At 44.1% G+C, this 20,489-nt stretch overlaps 1 protein-coding gene across 2 annotated transcripts in view; it reads right to left on the reverse strand.

The window, feature by feature from the left end:
- The window catches only part of LOC144772515 (carbonyl reductase [NADPH] 1-like), a 102,344-nt gene that overhangs the window by 57,176 nt on the left and 24,679 nt on the right, over nucleotides 1–20,489 (reverse strand). Inside the window, exons 2-3 of one of the 2 annotated variants that reach the window (XM_078656898.1) lie at nucleotides 12,704–12,791; nucleotides 918–1,223 (exon numbers count right to left, since the gene is read on the reverse strand). In XM_078656898.1, the coding sequence (XP_078513024.1) occupies nucleotides 918–1,206 (289 nt within the window). In that variant the 5' untranslated portion in view covers nucleotides 1,207–1,223; nucleotides 12,704–12,791. The remainder of the gene's footprint in view (nucleotides 1–917; nucleotides 1,224–12,703; nucleotides 12,792–20,489) is intronic. The other variant, XM_078656899.1, reaches the window with a different exon arrangement.

Here is a 20,489-nt window from a genome sequence, read left to right on the forward strand (position 1 = left end):
GTTATTCCCTGCTTTGTAAAGCGCTCTGATATCTGCAAAGATCTTGTTCGCGCTATATAAAACTTTCAAAATAAAAATAAAAAATAAATAGCACTTACCACCCCATACGAGGCGTCGAAGCGCTTTTCGGCGAGTAACACGGCACTCCGAAACCAAAAAGGATCAGTAGTGAATCAGTATAAGCAAATATCAATTAATCTGAGCAGTGGACATGTGAATCTGTTAGCTGGCTTGAAAAGGATAATGGGGGATAGAAGAGGGAAGAGTCTAGAAAGTGTTTATTGGGAGATCATAGTAGTAGGAGGAGGTGTGGGATGCAGCCTCCCTCTTCCTACTCATGATACGAAGCGTCCTCCCCAAGCCAGCTCTGAACATGAGCAGGGAGCGTGATGGGAAGCAGTGCTTGTTTGCTCTGCAAAAAAAGATGTAACAACGCTGAACAGGTGATAGCAGTATTAAGTCATCTGCAGAATTCGGTCTGCTTAATTTTGAGTGACGCTCCTTATACTACATGCAGCAGTACGTTTGCTCTGCCAAGTAGCCGGGTCGTGTCACAGAGCCGCATTGTTGTGTTAGAAGGGGCAGCCACATTTTTACGCCTAAATTCAAGCATGCCCGAGAACCACTGCCCTTAAACATCCTTAAAATCAGGTGGGCTGGCTGTTGCCACCTCAGTTTGACCGTTGGGCTTTTCAGTGAGCTTCCAGTGTTCACCAGCTAGGTAAAGGTGTTTTCTGTGGCCCATGGCCCTTTGTCCTAAGAAAACCCTTTTGTGTACGAAGATCACAGTATTAACACTGGCATGGAAGTGAAATGTTTATAGCAAAAATAAGCAATGTAGTCCCATTCTCTGCAATATCTGATCATTGGTCTAGAGGACAAGCAAATAAGTACAGACTTAACCAACTACAATTTACCTTTGAAAGCAATTCCTGCATTATTGATAAGAATGTCTATTCCACCAAACTCTTTCTTCAAGACGTCTCTCAGCCTGGTGATACTCTGCAGGTTGGTGATGTCCAGCTGGTGGAAATGAGAAGTCAGGCCCTCCTCCTCTTTAAGCTTTTTCACAGACGCTTCACCCAGCTTGGGGTCTCGGGCTGTCAGGTATACGTCCCCTTTGAATCGCTTGCAGAGAGCCCGCACAATTGCCAGTCCGATGCCTTTATTCGCTCCAGTCACCACTGCTACTTTGCTGTTAGCCATATTTGGACTTCCAAGCACTACAGAGAAAGCAAAATGCCAAATGAAATAGTATAAAAGAGAGCAATGTATAACATAAAATGAGAGTAAGAAATGGTCTGCTAAAGGTGTGAGCTACAAATGATCACTGACATAACATAACATAACAAATATGGGAGCTGGGCATAACGCACTAGTTTAAATACAAGATTGTACACCTATGGTCTCTTAACATGTGTATATGAGTAAATAGGTAGTGCCTCTCTCAAACTAAATACTACAAGATGAAATTATTAGCTAGGGAAGACATCCCTTAAGGATAAGAACCCTCACTCACCCGAAGGTGACATGCTTCATCATATGGGTCCTCCTTACCAGTGTTGAAACCTAGTCAACACTGGGAGCTACTACTTCGGTGTTTAAGGAAGGAGCTCAGAGATGTTTTGAAAAAGATGAGGATGGTAATCCCATACGTGAGATGATGGATGTAGTGAGGTGTGCAGCACTGTAATAAGGAGTGAGTGGGTGAGATTAAAACTGACTAAGTAGAATCACTACATAACTTTATTAATGTGCTCTACTTGACAGGGTTAAAATGAAACAGCACAGTGGTATGGATATAAAACCACTGTCACTTGATGGTCGACATGTTTCAGCCTATTGATCTATTCCAAAGTATCAGCGGCTTTCTTCAGGACCAGATGTGTTATGTGCTAATGCTGCTGCAAAAGGTGAGAAATTATACTGTATGAAAAATAATACTGTATGAAAAAATAAATAAAGTATTATACAACCAGTATTCCTGCGTTTCATTTGTCTGTCAGGTAATACTCAGGTATCTAAAAATAAACACAAGAAATAGAAAGAATAAGAGAAACACAAACAAATCGCTAAATTATAACATGTAATGCTATGCATACCAAGTGCATTAGTCACAGTATTGCAAGTTATAGTGCTGTGGAGATAGTCATACATAACATGGGCTTACCCTCAATTGTAGGATAATCCTGCCTCACCTCTACCTGGCTGGCTGCTCTGGAGGGAGGCCCCGCTCTACGGGAAATAATAATAGTGGCTAAATAAGTACACTATTCTCTAATCTCAGCAGCATTGTAGCTTATGTCAAAAGGGGAGAGCAAAAATACTCCTGAGTGTAACAGGATAGTGAGGTCCCACATGTACTTCAGATAATAACTATGGTGATACAGGTAAAAAATACAAGATTTTAAGCTTCCAAATTGAAGTAAAATACCCTGTTAAGTTATAACACCCATAGTGACATGTCAAAAAGGTTTCCTAAGGTCCATAGCAGTTCAGTGTCTTACCTGTCCGTCGGTACCTCGATGCCCACTAGAGCTCGCCCCGGGAGGTACCGAACGGGAGGTAGACTACTGGATTTATAGTTGCCCTCTCATTGATTGCAGCTGTGCGCCGAAGGAGTGGGGCCTAATGGTAGGTGGTCTCACCGGGCGCCTGTATTACGAAGGCGCATGCACCGAGAGAAAGCTCTTCCACAATGCACATGCGCGACCGATACACTATTCCTTCGCCCATGCGCAGTAAAAAGAGGAAGTGTTTCAATACACGATGGCTAGACACAGGATACGCTAGTGTTCTTAGAGCTCCTGGTGGTCTAAAGCGGCCAGATTATAGCTGTTTGTTAAGCATGGATAGGTTCTTAAAGCCCTGGTGAAATGAAGACGACATGGAAGTTTAAGTTCTTGGATTGATTTTATGGTAATATGCATGGAAAGCATTACCAGACATATGTGATATTGCGACATATGATAGTACCAGATGTTACTGATATCATCACATTAATAGTCAGATTCCCAAATATGGGGAAAATAGGGAAAAGGAAAGGCTTGTCTAAAGCGGCCAGATTATAGCTGTTTGTTAAGCATGGATAGGTTCTTAAAGCCCCGGTGAAATGAAGACGACATGGGAATTTAAGTTCTTGGATTGAATTACCAGACATATGTGATATTGCGACATATGATAGTACCAGATGTTACTGATATCGTCACATTAATAGCCAAATACCCAAAATTGGGGAAAAGGGGAAAAGGAAAGGCTTGTGTAGTTAGTATATCGTTTTAAAAAAAATTATTTGTTTTTGTTGTATACATGGACCTCATGTATAAAGTTAGACAGTGGTCTTAAATGTTTGGTGATCATACAGATGGTGTCAGTAGCATCATGCAAATAGCCAATTAGGGAATGACAGAGGTTCATACTATTGGTGTGGTGCCCCACGTACGAACAGGATTTTTGATTTCTGGGGAATGTGTGCTGCACCACCCACAGGCTCCCGCACCCGAAAGGATAATATTAGTAACTGAGAATAAGTGAATGGTCCAACTTAATAACTCACTTTTCTATACGGGGGGGGGGGAAGAACCACCTCTATTCTCAAAGCATTAAAGTGGTTCATATGGAAACCCAGTGTATATCATCATTTAGGCCCACCGCATCAGTTTTAAGTTTGCACACCCACTGTTGTTCTTTGCGAAAGAGAAAATGTGTGGGGTCTGCCAAATGTGGTGGAATCCAGGGTTTTTCCAATACTACCCAGTGAAGGTCAGTGTCAGCATGTCCTTTGTCAATGAAATGGTTGGTCAATTTGGTTGACCGTTTGCCGCATCTTATTGTACTCTTGTGTTCTTGGATGCGGATCTTAATTTTCCTAGTGGTCATTCCCACATAGCGCAATTGACACGGACACCATATCAAATAGATCAAACGATCACTATTACAATTCGTGTGTTTGTCGATTTTCCATGGTCGTGTAGTGCCTATATCTATTTAGAAAGTTTTCTCAGTTTGAGGACAAACTGTGCATGTCCCACACGGAAAATGACCAACTACCTGGGGCATATTCCACAATGTGGTCTGTGACTCTATATTCTTAAAACCACGTGGTCGGGTATGAACCAATTTGTCCCGAAGGTTAGCACTCCGTTTGTAGGCAAAAAGGGGCCTTGGGAGGGTATTGTTTGTTAAGTTCAGCACCCCCCAGTGTTTGTTGATACTCTTTTTCACAGAGTAAGAGAAGCTAGAGAAGGTGTTGACAAATGTTAGTCTCTCGTTTGTTGCTCTAATTGTGCTTTTCTCTAGCAACGCTTCTCTATTATTATTTGCTGCTCTTTTCTTGGATTTTCGAATTAATTGTGTGGGATATTTCTTTTCTTTGAGGTCAAGTGACAGTGCTCTGGCCTGTTTTTCATATTGTGCCATTTCCGTGCAATTACGCCTTATTCGCAAAAATTGCCCAAACAGCAAATTTTCACGAAGGGCTCGTGGATGATAACTCTGGAAAGGCAACAGAGAATTGCATGAGGTGGGTTTTCTATACAGTTCTGTCTCTAGAGTTCCATTATTAGGTTTTATTAGTAAATCCAGAAACTGCAGCTTAGTTCTAGAATATTCAAGAGTGAACCGTAAGAAATCATCCTGTTGGTTCAACCATTAGTGGAACAGTTTGAGTGTCTCTTCGTCTCCTCGCCAAATGACAAAAATGTCGTCTATGTACCTTTTCCAGGTACATAGATGGTTGGAGAACGGGTTGCTAGGTGTTAGTATAGTCTCCTGTTCTACTTTATGGACATATAGGTTTGCCAGGCTCGGGGCACATACACTTCCCATACACGTGCCCGAGATTTAGAGGTACAATTGATCCTCAAATTTGAAAAAGTTTTCCTTAAGCACCTTTCTGGCACAGAACATCACAAAATCTATTGGTGTCATACTTTCCAAGTTGAGGTTCTCAAGCATGGTTTTGATTGTGGCCAGTGTCTCATCCTGTGGAATACAGGTATAAAGAGATTCCACGTCAAAGGATACCAGCCAGTCCTTTTCTGTATCAAATGATAGCCCTTGAATTTCTGTGAGCAGATGCTTGGTATCCTGGACAAAAGTAGGCAACTGTGATACCATAGGGCGAAGAAAGGAATCCACAAAAGTGGAATGTGGTTCAAGAAGAGAGCCGATCCCCGAAATGATCGGTCTCCCTGGTGGTGGTCTAGTGGCTTTATGTATTTTAGGCAGAACATAAAAGTACGGTGTTATTGGAGTCGTCACTACCAGATAGAGTGCCTCATGGTCCGTGATCCATTTTTTCTCCTTCGCTTCTTCCACTTTGCTGCTGATTTTTTTAATCAGACGTTTTGTAGGATCCAGTTGTAGTTTCAGGTAAGAGTTATGGTCGTTAAGCTGACGTAAACACTCATCTCTATAGGTCTCTTTGTTTAGAAGAACTATCGCTCCCCCTTTGTCAGCGGGTTTCATAACTAGATCTGGGTTCTTAGCCAAATTGCATAGAGAGGTTTTTTCCATGCGGGTAAGGTTTTGATATTGGTTCCTTTTACTGCTTGTGATGTTCTCAAAATCATGGAGTACAGCTTCTTCAAAAGCAATAATGCGTGCTGGAATCATGTGCGTAGGAGGATTAATGTTGATTTTGGCCGTAATCCAGTATTAGAAATGTTTATCTCTCCTTGTTCTTTGTCCTTAAAAAAGGCATTGAGCCAAATTTTTCTGAAGAATGCTGCTAACTCTTGACGTGCTTGGAACGTATCCCCGTTATATGTAGGCACAAAGCCAAGCCCTTTCTTCAAGACTTGTAGTTCGAGTTCAGTAGGTGTATACGTGCTCAAGTTGATTATTATTTGTTTGTGCCGCTCGTTGTCGCTGTTCCTGATGGTTGGGCCGTCACTGTTGCCGCCACAGGCGAGTTCCAGCTCACCCTTGTTTTCGAGCCTCTTCTTCTGCCTCTTTGATTGAAGGGGCCAAACCCTAAAAAAGGTTGTGGTGGCATCATTTGGTTATATGGCGGGTACGGAAAGAACTGTGTTTGTTGTTGATTGCCCGGTGGGAATCCAAATGGTGTAGGTTGCCACCATGGATTAAATCCTTGCCCAAAGGGATTGCCCCTTCTAGGGCCTCTTCCTCGACGATTGGATGGTCTTCCAGTCTGGCCACCGTATCTCGTGTTGTCATCCATATTTGAATCATCCTCACTTACCACCTCATTCCACCACATTTGGCAGACCCCACACATTTTCTCTTTCGCAAAGAACAACAGTGGGTGTACAAACTTAAAACTGATGCGGTGGGCCTAAATGATGATATACCCTGGGTTTCCATATGAACCACTTTAATGCTTTGAGAATAGAGGTGGTTCTTCCCCCCGTATAGAAAAGTGAGTTATTAAGTTGGACCATTCACTTATTCTCAGTTACTAATATTATCCTTTCGGGTGCAGGAGCCTGTGGGTGGTGCAGCACACATTCCTCAGAAATCAAAAATCCTGTTCGTACGTGGGGCACCACACCAATAGTATGAACCTCTATCATTCCCTAATTAGCTATTTGCATGATGCTACTGACACCATCTGTATGATTACCAAACATTTAAGACCACTGTCTAACTTTATACATGAGGTCCATGTATACAACAAAAACAAATAATTTTTTAAAAAACGATATACTAACTACACAAGCCTTTCCTTTTCCCCATTTCCCCCAATTTTGGGTATTTGGCTATTAATGTGACGATATCAGTAACATCTGGTACTATCATATGTCGCAATATCCCATTTGTCTGGTAATGCTTTCCATGCATATTACCATAAAATCAATCCAAGAAATTAAACTTCCATGTCGTCTTCATTTCACTGGGGCTTTAAGAACCTATCCATGCTTAACAAACAGCTATAATCTGGCCGCTTTAGACCACCAGGAGCGCTAAGAACACTAGCGTATCCTGTGTCTAGCCATCGTGTATTGAAACACTTCCTCTTTTTACTGCGCATGCGCGAAGGAATAGTGTATCGGTCGCGCATGTGCATTGTGGAAGAGCTTTCTCTCGGTGCATGCGCCTTCGTAATACAGGCGCCTGGTGAGACCACCTACCATTAGGCCCCACTCCTTCGGCGCACAGCTGCAATCAATGAGAGGGCAACTATAAATCCAGTAGTCTACCTCCCGTTCGGTACTTCCCGGGGCGAGCTCTAGTGGGCATCGAGGTACCGACGGACAGGTAAGACACTGAACTGCTATGGACCTTAGGAAACCTTTTTAACATGTCACTATGGGTGTTATAACTTAACAGGGTATTTTACTTCAATTTGGAAGCTTAAAATCTTGTATTTTTTACCTGTATCACCATAGTTATTATCTGAAGTACATGTGGGACCTCACTATCCTGTTACACTCAGGAGTATTTTTGCTCTCCCCTTTTGACATAAGCTACAATGTTGCTGAGATTAGAGAATAGTGTACCTATTTAGCCACTATTATTATTTCCCATAGAGCGGGGCCTCCCTCCATGAGCAGCCAGCCAGGTAGAGGTGAGGCAGGATTATCCTACAATTGAGGGTAAGTCCATGTTATGTATGACTATCTCCACAGCACTATAACTTGCAATACAATGACTAATGCACTTGGTATGCATAGCATTACATGTGATAACTTAGCGATTTGTTTGTGTTTCTCTTCTTCTTTCTATTTCTTGTGTTTATTTTTAGATACCCGAGTATTACCTGACAGACAAATGAAACGCAGGAATACTGGTTGTATAATACTTTATTTATTTTTTCATACAGTATTATTTTTCATACAGTATAATTTCTCACCTTTTGCAGCAGCATTAGCACATAACACATCTGGTCCTGAAGAAAGCCGCTGATACTTTGGAATAGATCAATAGGCTGAAACATGTCGACCATCAAGTGACAGTGGTTTTATATCCATACCACTGTGCTGTTTCATTTTAACCCTGTCAAGTAGAGCACATTAATAAAGTTATGTAGTGATTCTACTTAGTCAGTTTTAATCTCACCCACTCACTCCTTATTACAGCGCTGCACACCTCACTACATCCATCATCTCACGTATGGGATTACCATCCTTATCTTTTTCAAAACATCTCTGAGCTCCTTCCTTAAACACCGAAGTAGTAGCTCCCAGTGTTGACTAGGTTTCAACACTGGTAAGGAGGACCCATATGATGAAGCATGTCACCTTCGGGTGAGTGAGGGTTCTTATCCTTAAGGGATGTCTTCCCTAGCTAATAATTTCTTCTTGTAGTATTTAGTTTGAGAGAGGCACTACCTATTTGCTCATACACACATGTTAAGAGACCATAGGTGTACAATCTTGTAATTATACTGTTAGTGGGAACATACACCTAGAGGTCTATAATCTGTCCCTGCAGACCCCCAATCTACGGTAGTTTTTGCATAACGCACTAGTTGCCAATGGTGGGAGCTTGTCAAAATAGATGACATGCTGAAAATGGGGTGTTCCAATTCTCTCCCGCGTAAACGCATGACATTTACTAGGTCAGTGGTATCAATTTCATGAATAAAAAGGGATGAAGCAGTGGCATGCATTAGAAACAACATTGATAATCTCAGCAGGGCTTGGCATCAGAAGCTATGCAAGGAGAGGAAGCTTATTGCAGGGAAGAAGGCCCCAAAGGTGGACCTCCAGATAGCCTACCGTGCCTATGATGAGGTCAAGAAGATGCACTCGAACTATGGGGAGACAGAGTATGAAAACACTGAGGATGTGGACTTGAGGAGGTGGAGAGTCTGGCTATAGCCCCACATCTGCAACTTGCTGCAGCGGAGGACAACTTGCCTACAGGAGAGGAGCCCCCTGCTGAAGCAAGGAACAGTGTTTCCTCCCACAGCCTGTCCCTTAAACAAATGGCAGACAGGAGGGCAGAAAGGGAGTTCAGGTTACAGCTGGCCAAACCTAAAATGGAGAAGCTGGCTCTGGTAGAAGAGAGGCTGGCGCTGGAAGTAAAGGGGCTGCCTCATGATAGGAGCCTAAGGGAGTTGGACATCAGAGCCAAGAAATCCACTGGAAACAGAAGGGCCCACATCCCCAAGGATCTGGTGGTTAACTTGGTTGTGGGGGCGGCATAGATAAATGGTTTAAGGCCTATGAGTTTGTCCTAGAAATGCACAGTGTCCCTGAGGAGAACTGAGGGGGGGCAGTCTCTGTGGTAGGAAGGGAGGGATGCACTGTTAGCCCTAGGGAAAGAGGACAGGAGAAGGTAAACCCTCATGAAGGACACTCTCACCAGGAAGCATGACCTTACCCCAGAGAAGTATAGGCAAAAGTTTAACGACAGCCGTTAGATGCCCCAATAGTCCTGGGTGGATTTTGTGGATCACTTTTGCAAGCCCCAAATGGTTTTGTGAAGGGCATTGATGTACGTGATAACAAGGGGCTGTACTATTTGTTTGCAAGGGAGCACATGTTCAGCAACAGTTTTCCAGAGCTGCACCAACACCTTGTTGATAATAAGCTCACTTGCCTCATGAAGCTTGCTAAGGAGGCAGACCTCTGGTTTGGCACCCGGGTTCATAAGAAAGTACCAGGGAGTGACCCCAAGAAGGGTGGTTCAGCCTCTCCCAACAGAGTGAGGAGACTTTTGGGGGAGATACAGATAGGTCCCAGAGTAAAGTGGGGGAAAGAGTTCTCACGCCCCTTCTGAGAAACAGGGAGGTGGTTCAGGTGGGCGGTGGCCCAGGGCACCTCATTTCCAATCCTAGTACTTTGATTGTTCTCAGTCAGGGCACAAGCAGGGGGACTCTGTTCTAAGAAACCACCCACTGCCGGGAACTCTACAAAGGAAGCAAATGCAGTCTTAGGGGTAAGTAGTTACCAGGGGCAGGTTTTAGAACATGCCAAAATCTCCCTTAGTTGGGAAGTTGTCTCACAGGGTAGACTTGTGATCCCTGAGGGAGAGAGTCATCACTTTCACCAGGGGAAAGTGAATGAGATCCCTTTCACTGCTCTGAGGGATACAAGTCCCAGCGAGACCATGGTAGTGGAAAGACAGCTTTCCCCAGATTTGGACAGGTGTTAAGATTGAGTCAGGCCCCTGAGCAGGAGTTTGTCCACCTCATGTTTCTGGTACCCCTAGAATGGGGTAGGAAAGTGGCCGTGAGGAGGGTCATAGTTAGTACCTTGATGCCCACTGACTGCATTCTTGGAAATTATATACCACTGGTAGTAGAGGAGCTGGGATGGTTGCCCACCCAGGGCACCCTGAAAGCTCTGGTTTCTGGGGGTACAACTCTCGCAGGGAGAGTACAGAGGCCCTGATGGAGGGGCCGGAGGTGGACCAGTGGATCAGGAGTTGCCAGATCTGAGAACAGAGCGTTGCAAGGCTGACCCTGGTGATGCCACTTCTGACCTGGAGTAGCCCCCTCACCCTCACAGAGATAGTGGGCTGAAGACCTACACCAGGTGAACCCCTGCATGACACAGGCAGAGTGAGCACACTTGAGGGGGATGGTGGTCCTCCTGGATGTCATAGCTTGCCAGGCACCAGTTCAGCCTTAGGATACAGACCCTGGGTTGAGGGACCAGACTAAGGCTATCACACCTGTATTGGTGGGTAGGAAAGTGGAAGTAGGTTACCTGACACCTTGGACTGTTGCCCGCGACTCTAAGAAACATCAGAGGTTAGACAGCTCTCCAGAGCCCTTAGGGAAACCCTTGACAGCCCCAAAGCTGGAAGTGAGGCCTGCCCTAGGTCCCTGCTTGGAGCGTCTACATGGAAGTGGATGGGCCGGGTCATGGCTCTAGACACTGACAGCTGTCAGTGGCCTTTGTTGGTTTCTGTCCTTATGGGCAAAATTTTCCTTGAGTTGGGGATAGAGGTCTAATTCAAGGGGCAGAATGGGCCACATCACTTTGTTGGCCGTGGTGGTACTGTCTGCCTACTGGGATGCATCTGTGAGCAAGTTAAGGTTAGGGGCTGCACAGATGGGCTCAACAGACGAGGAGAAGAAGTCAGCCCAGTGGCTCAGGAGAGTGTAGACAGAGGGATTCGCCTGAGTTCAGAGGGACATAGAACTGTCAAAGACCACTACATTAAGAGGTCCTTTGTCCACTTCAATCACCTAAGCAGGGAATCCGATTGATTAGTATACCCTGGCTTTTGGCTGGGGGGGGGAGGGGGTTGTGTTGGACTTGGCCCTCTCTGCAGGGTCACCCCTAAACATTTTGACTTTATCCCTCCTGTTTTTTACGAATTAGTTTTTTGTTGGTTTTGGGACTCTGCACACTTTACCACTGCTAACCAGTGCAAACGTGATTGTGCTCCCTCTTTTAAACATGGTGAAATTAGCTTTTACCCAATTGGCACATTTAATTTACTTGTAAGTCCCTAGTAAAGTGGTACTACAGGTACCCAATGCCTATAAATTTAATTCTACTAGTGGGCCTCAGCACTCATTGTGCCACCACTTAAGTGGCCTTTTTAAAAGTCTCATGCCTGCCATTGCAGCCTGTGTGTGCAGTATTAAACTACCATTTCGATCTTGTAAAATAAACCTTATGACATGGCCAAAACCTTCCTTTTTCATACATACAAGTCACCCCTAGGACCTAAGTAGCCCTTAAGGCATGATGAATTGTGTTGAAAACGTTGGACATGCACCTTTAGGTTTTGCATGTCGTGGTAGTGAAAAACTCCTAAATTCATTTTTCACTATTGCAAGGCCTGCCTCTCCATTAGGAATACATTGGATTACCTTATTGCATTTAATAAGTGATAACCTTTGATTGGAAGCAGGTAGGAAAGTCATATTTGGAGTCTGGGGAATTGTAATTTAAAATCATCTTTAATGGTAAAGTCAGTTTTTCAAATCTCAGAACTTCCTGTGGCAATCGCGTCTTGTTCACAATTTGGAAAATGACACTTTTTAGAAAGTTACAGTAAAGTAGGGAAGCCCAGTAGCCCCTTGGGAACTTGGGTAAATATGAAAAAAATAACAAAGGGCTCACAAGGGGATAATTTAATACCTGACTCATAAGATTGTGAATACAGTTGATCAAGTGTATTTGCATCCAAGAGAAGGTTTACAAACACTTACCAACAAAGTGACAGAGAATATAATTTGTACACAAGTGTAAATATTTTTTACTCAAAAGTCCAAAAATATAACAGACTAAATCACAATTTAAAATGAGGGATTATACAAATTCCAGTAACCAACGGCCTATTGACACATAACAAGTACTGTTTATTCACTCTTACAAGACGATAAGTCACCAGGGACCAAATCCATAGATGAGAAAGTTGTTTCCGAGCTGACAAAAGCAAAACTGATTTCACACAAGAAACCAGTGCAGTTTTGGTCTCTAGCGTAGCTAATATGCACCACCATTAGCAGAACAATGCTTAGAAACCCAATACCCCATAGATTTTGATTTTCTGGTTTATGGTACTCAGGAACAGAGCCACACGACCATGTTGCAGAGTTCTAATAACTAAAGAAACCTCACTATATAAGAATTATCATTGTACGCTTACCCCAATCTTTAATTTTTCAGGGGTTACACAGAACACTGAAGGCAAAGGTGATTTCTGCATCTTTCACAGTAGTAAGTACAAAACTAGAAACTTAAAGCTCCAAGTTAAATTGCTTCAGTGCCTCGGTAAGGATAGTAAGCGCTATATCAATCCAATTACAATACAATTCAAGTTTCCTTACCAGTTTAGTGAATGAAGCAAGTGGGGACAAAATGCACTAAAGGAGGAAGTGGTGAACAATCGTCTGAAGTGGTGAAGGATGTAACGCACTGAAAGAAAGAGAATAACAAGCACTTACTTTAAAAAACGTTGAGGCGTCCTAAGCTTTTTTAGAAGTTCCTCTGTGCTACAGAATGGGTGGGCTAGCAAATGTTCCAGCTACCCCTTTTTCTCCCACCCTGACTTCCTATCTCTTTATCTCAGGTTTGCAGATTCTTTTTCAGCCCGGCTTTCTCCTTGTGCCACAGTTTTTTTCTTTTCCCCCCCGAATATTTCTTCTTTTAATTTCTTTTTTTTGCTCAGGGTCAAAGTCTGATGATGCAAATAAATCTTGCCCCCCGACAATGAGTGTCAGTGGTGACAACCTGCAACCAAGGTCTAGTCAAGTCAATGAAAGAGAGAGTCTCAAATGGGATTCACTTGTAAGGTCCTTCAGTTGTTCTCCTCCTGCCTATGGAAACAACACCAGTTCATTCACATGAGAGCCTCCAGGCCCCAGAAGATCCCTATAAATTGCAGTGTTCACTATGTTTCTATGCAGTCCTCGTCATCTTCATCCTGTACATGGATCCCAAGGAGCTCCACTAACTGATTACAGTATCAATATTCACCAATATGCCAAAGGTACACACCTCTATTTGAAAGTCTCCTTCAATCCAGAAAACCAACACCTCATGCACTGCCTGCACCTCTTGTTGACTTGGCTGTCCATCACCTACATCAAACTCAACCCCAACAAGGCATTATTCCCTTATTTTGCCAAAAAACAACAAGCAAGAAATAGTGCACACCTGGTACAATGCAATCAACCTAGATGATTTAAACCTAACCTTTCACCCAATGCCAAGTCACTTGGATTCATGCTGGATATCAACTTTACCATAAAGGAAAACATTGTCAAGAAACTAAAGATAGCCTGATAGCAGCTTTCTCTACTGAGGATGGTGAAACCCCTACTCAGAATCTGACTTCAGAACTGTTGTTTAGACCATGTACTCAAACATGTGGATGGTGAAACAGTCCTGCTCCACATTGGCCCAAGGGCAACCTACATGTCACATCTCAGCCAGGGTATAAAGAAATACGATGATGCACCTCTTTAAAGAACAGTAGATCATGATTAGGGCTCCCGGTTTTCCGTTTAAACTGATTTTTACAAATAAATACAGACGGAAAACAATGTTTCCTTTGTCTGGATTTATATGTAAAAACGGCAAAATACCAGCAAATTTTGCCAGGCTGCCGTGCTGAAATCCAGTTATCTTGCTACGCCCCCTGGGAGGTCGAAGGGGGAGGGCGGGAGCAAACAAACACCACACACCAGACATGCACTTCAGCATCCTCTATGCCACGTCTGCCATAACGCCTGCACCACTACTACAGCTGAGCAACCCCCGTGCCACAGCTACACTAACAACATCCACACCCACTGTACCAACTACACCGTCAGTGCTGTCTGGCCGGCTCGTCGCCTCACCTTCTGCGTGGCGGGCCTGTGGCCCGATCTGCTCAGAGCTTTCTACCTCTCCGGGCCCTCCTTAGTGCACATGTCTAACCTCAGGCGCTGAGGGCAGCCCGGCCTGTTCTTCATCTCTCTGACCTGCCCAGCTCCTGCGATGTCTCGCTACTGGGCTGCCTGCACACCTGATTCGTCCTCTGGGCCTCCACTGGGCAAGGGGCCAACCACAGATTCTAGTGGTAGGGCGTCTAGCGGGTTTCTCTCAGGCCCCATTCAGTCTGCTTCCTCCATCACTCGCGGCCATAATCGATGTAAGACTCTGTCCATCACCACCCCTTGTTGTAAATAATTTTGTCCACCCTAAGCGTGGAAGGGTATACTCAGATGTGAGTCCCTTGCTCATTGCACCATCAGGATTCAAGCAAGCCGGGCCGAAGACGGCTGAAATGCCAGAAACCGGTCCCCGGAAGCTTGTTTCCTTCCCAGTGTAAGAATTGGCTTTTGTAGTCTGGTCTGCCCTGTTCCCATGATGCACTGGGCCAGGGACAGACTAATTTGCATACAGCCAGGTTCTGAAACTGGGATGGTGCAATGAGCTAAAAAACGGTGTTGGATCTAGCCCTAATCTCTTGACTGGGTGAGAGTATTCTGCTTAATTCAGAGACTCTGTCCCTCACCACCCCTTGTTGTAAATAATTTTGTCCACCCTAAGCGTGGAAGAGTATACTCAGATGTGAGTCCCTTGCTCATTGCACCATCAGGATTCAAGCAAGCCGGGCCGAAGACGGCTGAAATGCCAGAAACCGGTCCCCGGAAGCTTGTTTCCTTCCCAGTGTAAGAATTGGCTTTTGTAGTCTGGTCTGCCCTGTTCCCATGATGCACTGGGCCAGGGACAGACTAATTTGCATACAGCCAGGTTCTGAAACTGGGATGGTGCAATGAGCTAAAAAACTGTGTTGGATCTAGCCCTGATCTCTTGACTGGGTGAGAGTATTCTGCTTAATTCAGAGACTCTGTCCATCACCACCCCTTGTTGTAAATAATTTTGTCCACCCTAAGCGTGGAAGGGTATTCTCAGATGTGAGTCCCTTGCTCATTGCACCATCAGGATTCAAGCAAGCCGGGCCGAAGACGGCTGAAATGCCAGAAACCGGTCCCCGGAAGCTTGTTTCCTTCCCAGTGTAAGAATTGGCTTTTGTAGTCTGGTCTGCCCTGTTCCCATGATGCACTGGGCCAGGGACAGACTAATTTGCATACAGCCAGGTTCTGAAACTGGGATGGTGCAATGAGCTAAAAAACGGTGTTGGATCTAGCCCTGATCTCTTGACTGGGTGAGAGTATTCTGCTTAATTCAGAGACTCTGTCCATCACCACCCCTTGTTGTAAATAGTCGATGTAAGAGGCAGCACAGGCCGGCCAGGATCAGTCGGACGACCGCTGGTGGTGCAGGCGCAGAGTCTGCGTTGCATTGTTTGGGAATGCCACCCTCATGAAGTGGGTCAAAATGGAAAGAGCAAGAAGGGTCCCCAGTTCGTCAGAGCATGTCTATTTGATTTACAAAGGTAGTGTGCTATACATGGAAAACTTAGCTGAGGGGGAAAATATGTTTGCATACGGTTTAGAAATGTTGGAATTTCGCCTTTTTACTGTACTCCCCAAGCGCACAACAAGCATTGGGTTCAAAGGGCTTCAGCCCCCCCCCCCACCTTTGTGTGTGCCAGCCTGGCGGAGACAGCTTCCCAGGCTCATACACAGCCGCACCCGAGTAATTCACAGGTCTTTAAAAGACCATTTACTTGTTAACAAGGTTTTGTTTGTTCTTTCACCCCTTCTTAGAGCCCCTGCATCTTCACTCTGCCAATTGCTGGAACAATAAGCATCCCTCTGAAATTGTGATAAGCCCCTCCTGAAATTTTACTCTTGTTGCACCTCTGGTACTCCCCACGGGATACATTAATGTTTTGACTGCTGAGTTGATTTTAGAGGCATTGTCTATATTGGTATCGAAAGAAATTGGAAAATAAAAATGTTAATAAAAGAGAACACTGGTACCATTATACATCAACATTATACTAATTTTCTTGGGCACAGTATTTCCCCATTCCATTATTTTCATTGGCCTTGGTTGCTCGTGGTCGGCACCCCAGTTCCAGACCACACGCAATCTTCTGCATGCCCATTCATCCCTCTGGCCTCTTACTTACCCTGCAGTCAAACAGCAATTTGAAATGTTACCTTACTTTAATCTTTCATGGGCCCCGTGATAGAGCCAGCTCTGTTCTGGAGTCTTGCCCTAATTACCTTGAATATGTCTTTAAAAGAGTGCTTAACTACAGTTTTCATGTAAATTCTTTTTAATATGGAACCAGCATGTGTTTCAGCTTTTTGTGCCCTCTTTTGCCAGGTCATTAGCGCGCACAGGAACCACACCTTCAAATTCTAAATGTGTTTACCTCGATTATTCTGGGATAATGAGATGTGTTTTCAATATATTTGTAACACAGCAGCATTTATTTATATATTTTACTGGAAATAATCATGCATGGTCAATTTAAATAAATGTGGAAAAATACTAGCTGTAGTGTCGTCTTTTGCTTGTGGCAAAAATAAATGTGGATAAATACAGAAAAAATGCCCCAAAAATAAATATGGATAAATACAGACGGTAATGGCAAAAAAAGAAATGCCATAAAACCGGGAGCCCTAATCATGATGCTGTAACAGTTCACAAACCAGCGAACTCTACGATCCAATGCTGACTATATATTTGGTTTTTTGCTTCAACAGAACTCAGATGTGTTTGGCTAGATTTGAGCTATACAATCAGCACATATATACATACAGAGAGACGCACATACATACACACAAAATGCATTAAATGTCGGAGAATACAATACATTTAAGAAATTAGATTTAAAAATGCAGTAATTATAGCAATATGGAACAAAAGGGGGTGGTGATGGACGGAGCATCTGAACCAATCAAACACTCACACCCAGTCAAAATATCTGGGTTTAATCCATCACAGTTCTTTAGCCCACTCTGCCACCCCAGTTCAGACATGGCCATATGCAAATCAGTCTGACCCTGTGCCTAATGGAAACAGTCCAGCCCGAAATGCCAAGCCATGCCTTCGCTGGACCGGAAACAAGCTTCCTAGGACCGGTTTCTGGCATTTCAGCCGTCTTCAGCCAGGCTTGCTTGAATCCAGTGGCAAAGTGAGCAAGGGACTCATGTCTGAGCATACCCTGCCAACTTATGGCGAACAAAGCGGTACAAAAGGGGGTGGTGATGGACGAAGCATCTGAACCAATCAAACACTCACACCCAGTCAAAAGATCTGGGTTTAATCCATCACCGTTCTTTAGCCCACTCTGCCGCCCCAGTTCAGACATAGTCTGGATTAAACCCAGATCTGTTGACTGGGTGTGAGTGTTTGATTGGTTCCGTCCATCACCACCCCCTTTTGTACCGCTTTGTTCGCCATAAGTTGGCATGGTATGCTCAGACGTTGAGCCCCTTGCGTTCAACCTTAAGGGCCATAAACTGTAGCTAGCATTTAGTTGCCAAATTGAAAGCAGGTGTGAAATCCTTTTTGGAAGGCACATGTTGTTACTTGTTAGTAATTAATATGTTGTCATCAGAGTCCAACATTGGGTGCTGACGGCTGTGGTTCAGGGCAGAGTCAACAGATCTCATGACCATAGAGAGCTGGGAAAGGCAGGAGGCAGACCGGAGACTTTGTCGGGGTGGGTGAATTCTGTAGGCTGGGTATCCATGCTGGAAACCTCCATTATTTTCCTTTTATTCCTGGTTGGATTTGTAAGGGGCTTGGGTGGAGTCACTGTGCATATGGACTCTTGGGATTTTTGTAAGGCACGCCTGCGGCACCTTGTAATCGTTTCACTAGCTCGTAGGCACTCGCTGTGCACGGACGGTGAGTGCTTTAAGTACTGTTGATGTACCTGCAGTGTTTTTTGTCCATAGCATGGGGTTCCCACACAATGTGTACAGCAGGTGCGTTATAACTGTGCAACGTGTGAACATACTCACTGCAATTCGGCCCGCTTTTACTCTGCCGCATGGCAGGGTCTTTAAGTGGTTACAGCAGGGAGTATGACACCGGGGGTCGCACTGCTCAGTGATTTGTAGTGGTTGGAAGATCATTTTCACACCTGGTGTCGCGCTCCGTGCTGCAGTCAGTTGAGAGAGAAGCGAGCCAGCCATGCAGTAGACTGAATGAGTGCTGGCTGTGTAACTATGCTGATGTGTGTAACGGTTTGAGAGTGTGTTTTTGTGTGTAAGTGCACCTATCTCTCTAGTGTGTATGGCTGCTGATGTGTTGTTTAACTGTGAAAAGGGCCTAAGTGAAGCGTTATTACACACATTCATATTGCAATTGTGAAGGTAAATTCCTCCTGCTTCAAAGTAGGTCATGTAACTGGTGCTCACATGGAACACTCCAATATTTGTAAGTCAAGTTTGAGCTATATAAAAGAACAAAAACTAAAATAAGTTGTTTATCTTACTCTTGTACATAAAGTACACGGTGTGAGTTAATCATTGATGTGCTGTCAATTACGGGCAATAGGTTAAAGACAAATTCCTATATCTTAATTGACAAATTCATATATCTTAATTGTGGGATATTCATCAAGTGTAAATTGAATCACCCGACACCATATGTGACCTCCTCAGAGCCTGCATGAAGAAAGACCGCCATGTCTAGACTGCGTCAGACAGCTGTCTGATGTTCCAGATCAGTACAACATGCCAGCATCGGCCAGTATCAACTCAAAACCACGACCTCCAGAGGCACAAGAGACTCTTGTATTACACCTACCAGTGCACGCCCTTGTATTACACCCACCAGTGCACACCCTTTCATTACACTCACCAGTGCACACCCTGCATTACACCCGCCAGTGCACGTCCTTGCATTGCACCCGCCAGTGCACCCCCTTGTATTACACCCACCAGTGTGTGCCTCGTATTACACCCACAAGTGCATGTCCTTGCATTACACCCACCAGTGCATACCGTTGTATTACACCCTCCATTGGACACCCTTGTATTACAACCACCAGTGCACACACTTGTATTACAACCATCAGTGCAAGCCCAAACAACCAAAACATATGCAAAGCCAAATAAACTAGAGGACAGCAGGGACATGAAAAAAAAACACATAAAGAAATATCTATGGTAATAGCATCTGTTGTGCAGTTATGTTTAAAGCACACTGATTCTTTGTTTAATCTTAGTAAGCTCACTTAGTGAACTTAGCATGCCCCTAAGTTAACACTGACACCAAAAACATGGATTGACTTGCAAACTATGAATGTTAAAAACGTCGAAGGAATGCATTTCATCTATTTAGTTCCTCTTATATTTTACGTGCTTTAGTTAATCTTGCATTCCCCACGAGTTAGCCATTTTATAATGTTGTTGTTCATCTGTATTTTGTTCTGTGCAAACTTTGAAGCGTGACCCATGCCAGGTGTTTGAGGGGCTTTGATTGAGCGCTCAAGCGCTAAGGCTGAAGCCAGACAAAGTGCCTGCCAGTGGGTTGGCCTCTCTGCAGAGCACACAGAACAATGTTTGTGTATTCCATTTGCAACTGAAATTATGTGGATATGTGTGTGAAGGGGGTACACTGATGTCAAAATATTTGCAAGGCAAAAGTAAGAGAAATGAAAGTGCTTACATTTGAGGGAGTGCAGTGCATGTTGGGGGGCAGTGAAGTGTTAGAGGCTTGAGGAAGGGAATTCGGGGAAGAGTGAAAAGAGTATGCTGAAGAGGCAAGAGTGGAGGTTGAAGATGTGCAGATGGACAAGATATGCAGAGAAAAAGAGGATACACATGTAACATAAAGCACACATAACTGAAGGCCAAAACTCCTTCCACGGGCCTCAATGGTATTTAGTTCACAGGCTCACTACTTCAGCATTTAAACATTTCCAATGTTAATTATTTATAAGAAATCTTTGTTGTTACTCATTTATCTTAAACAGCTAACTCCCAGTGACAAAGCCAATCAAACTGACAGACTTAAGGTGTATGTCAGTTGCTGTGCCATTTATCTGTATTAAATCACATGTCAGAGAGAAACCAAAATACCGGTCTGATGGCACACTATGGGAATCACAGAAATGTATTTGGCATGTTCCTTCTTCTGCTCCTTTTCCCTTTTCCTCCAAAGTCTACATTATTCCTGTTCCTTTTTGGTCTTTTAGCCCTCTAATATTTTTCTCCACTAATTCCTCCGCCTGTTTTTTTCCCATTTTCT

Source organism: Lissotriton helveticus, chromosome 8 (assembly GCF_964261635.1).
Source record: "Lissotriton helveticus chromosome 8, aLisHel1.1, whole genome shotgun sequence".
NCBI lineage: Eukaryota > Metazoa > Chordata > Amphibia > Caudata > Salamandridae > Lissotriton > Lissotriton helveticus.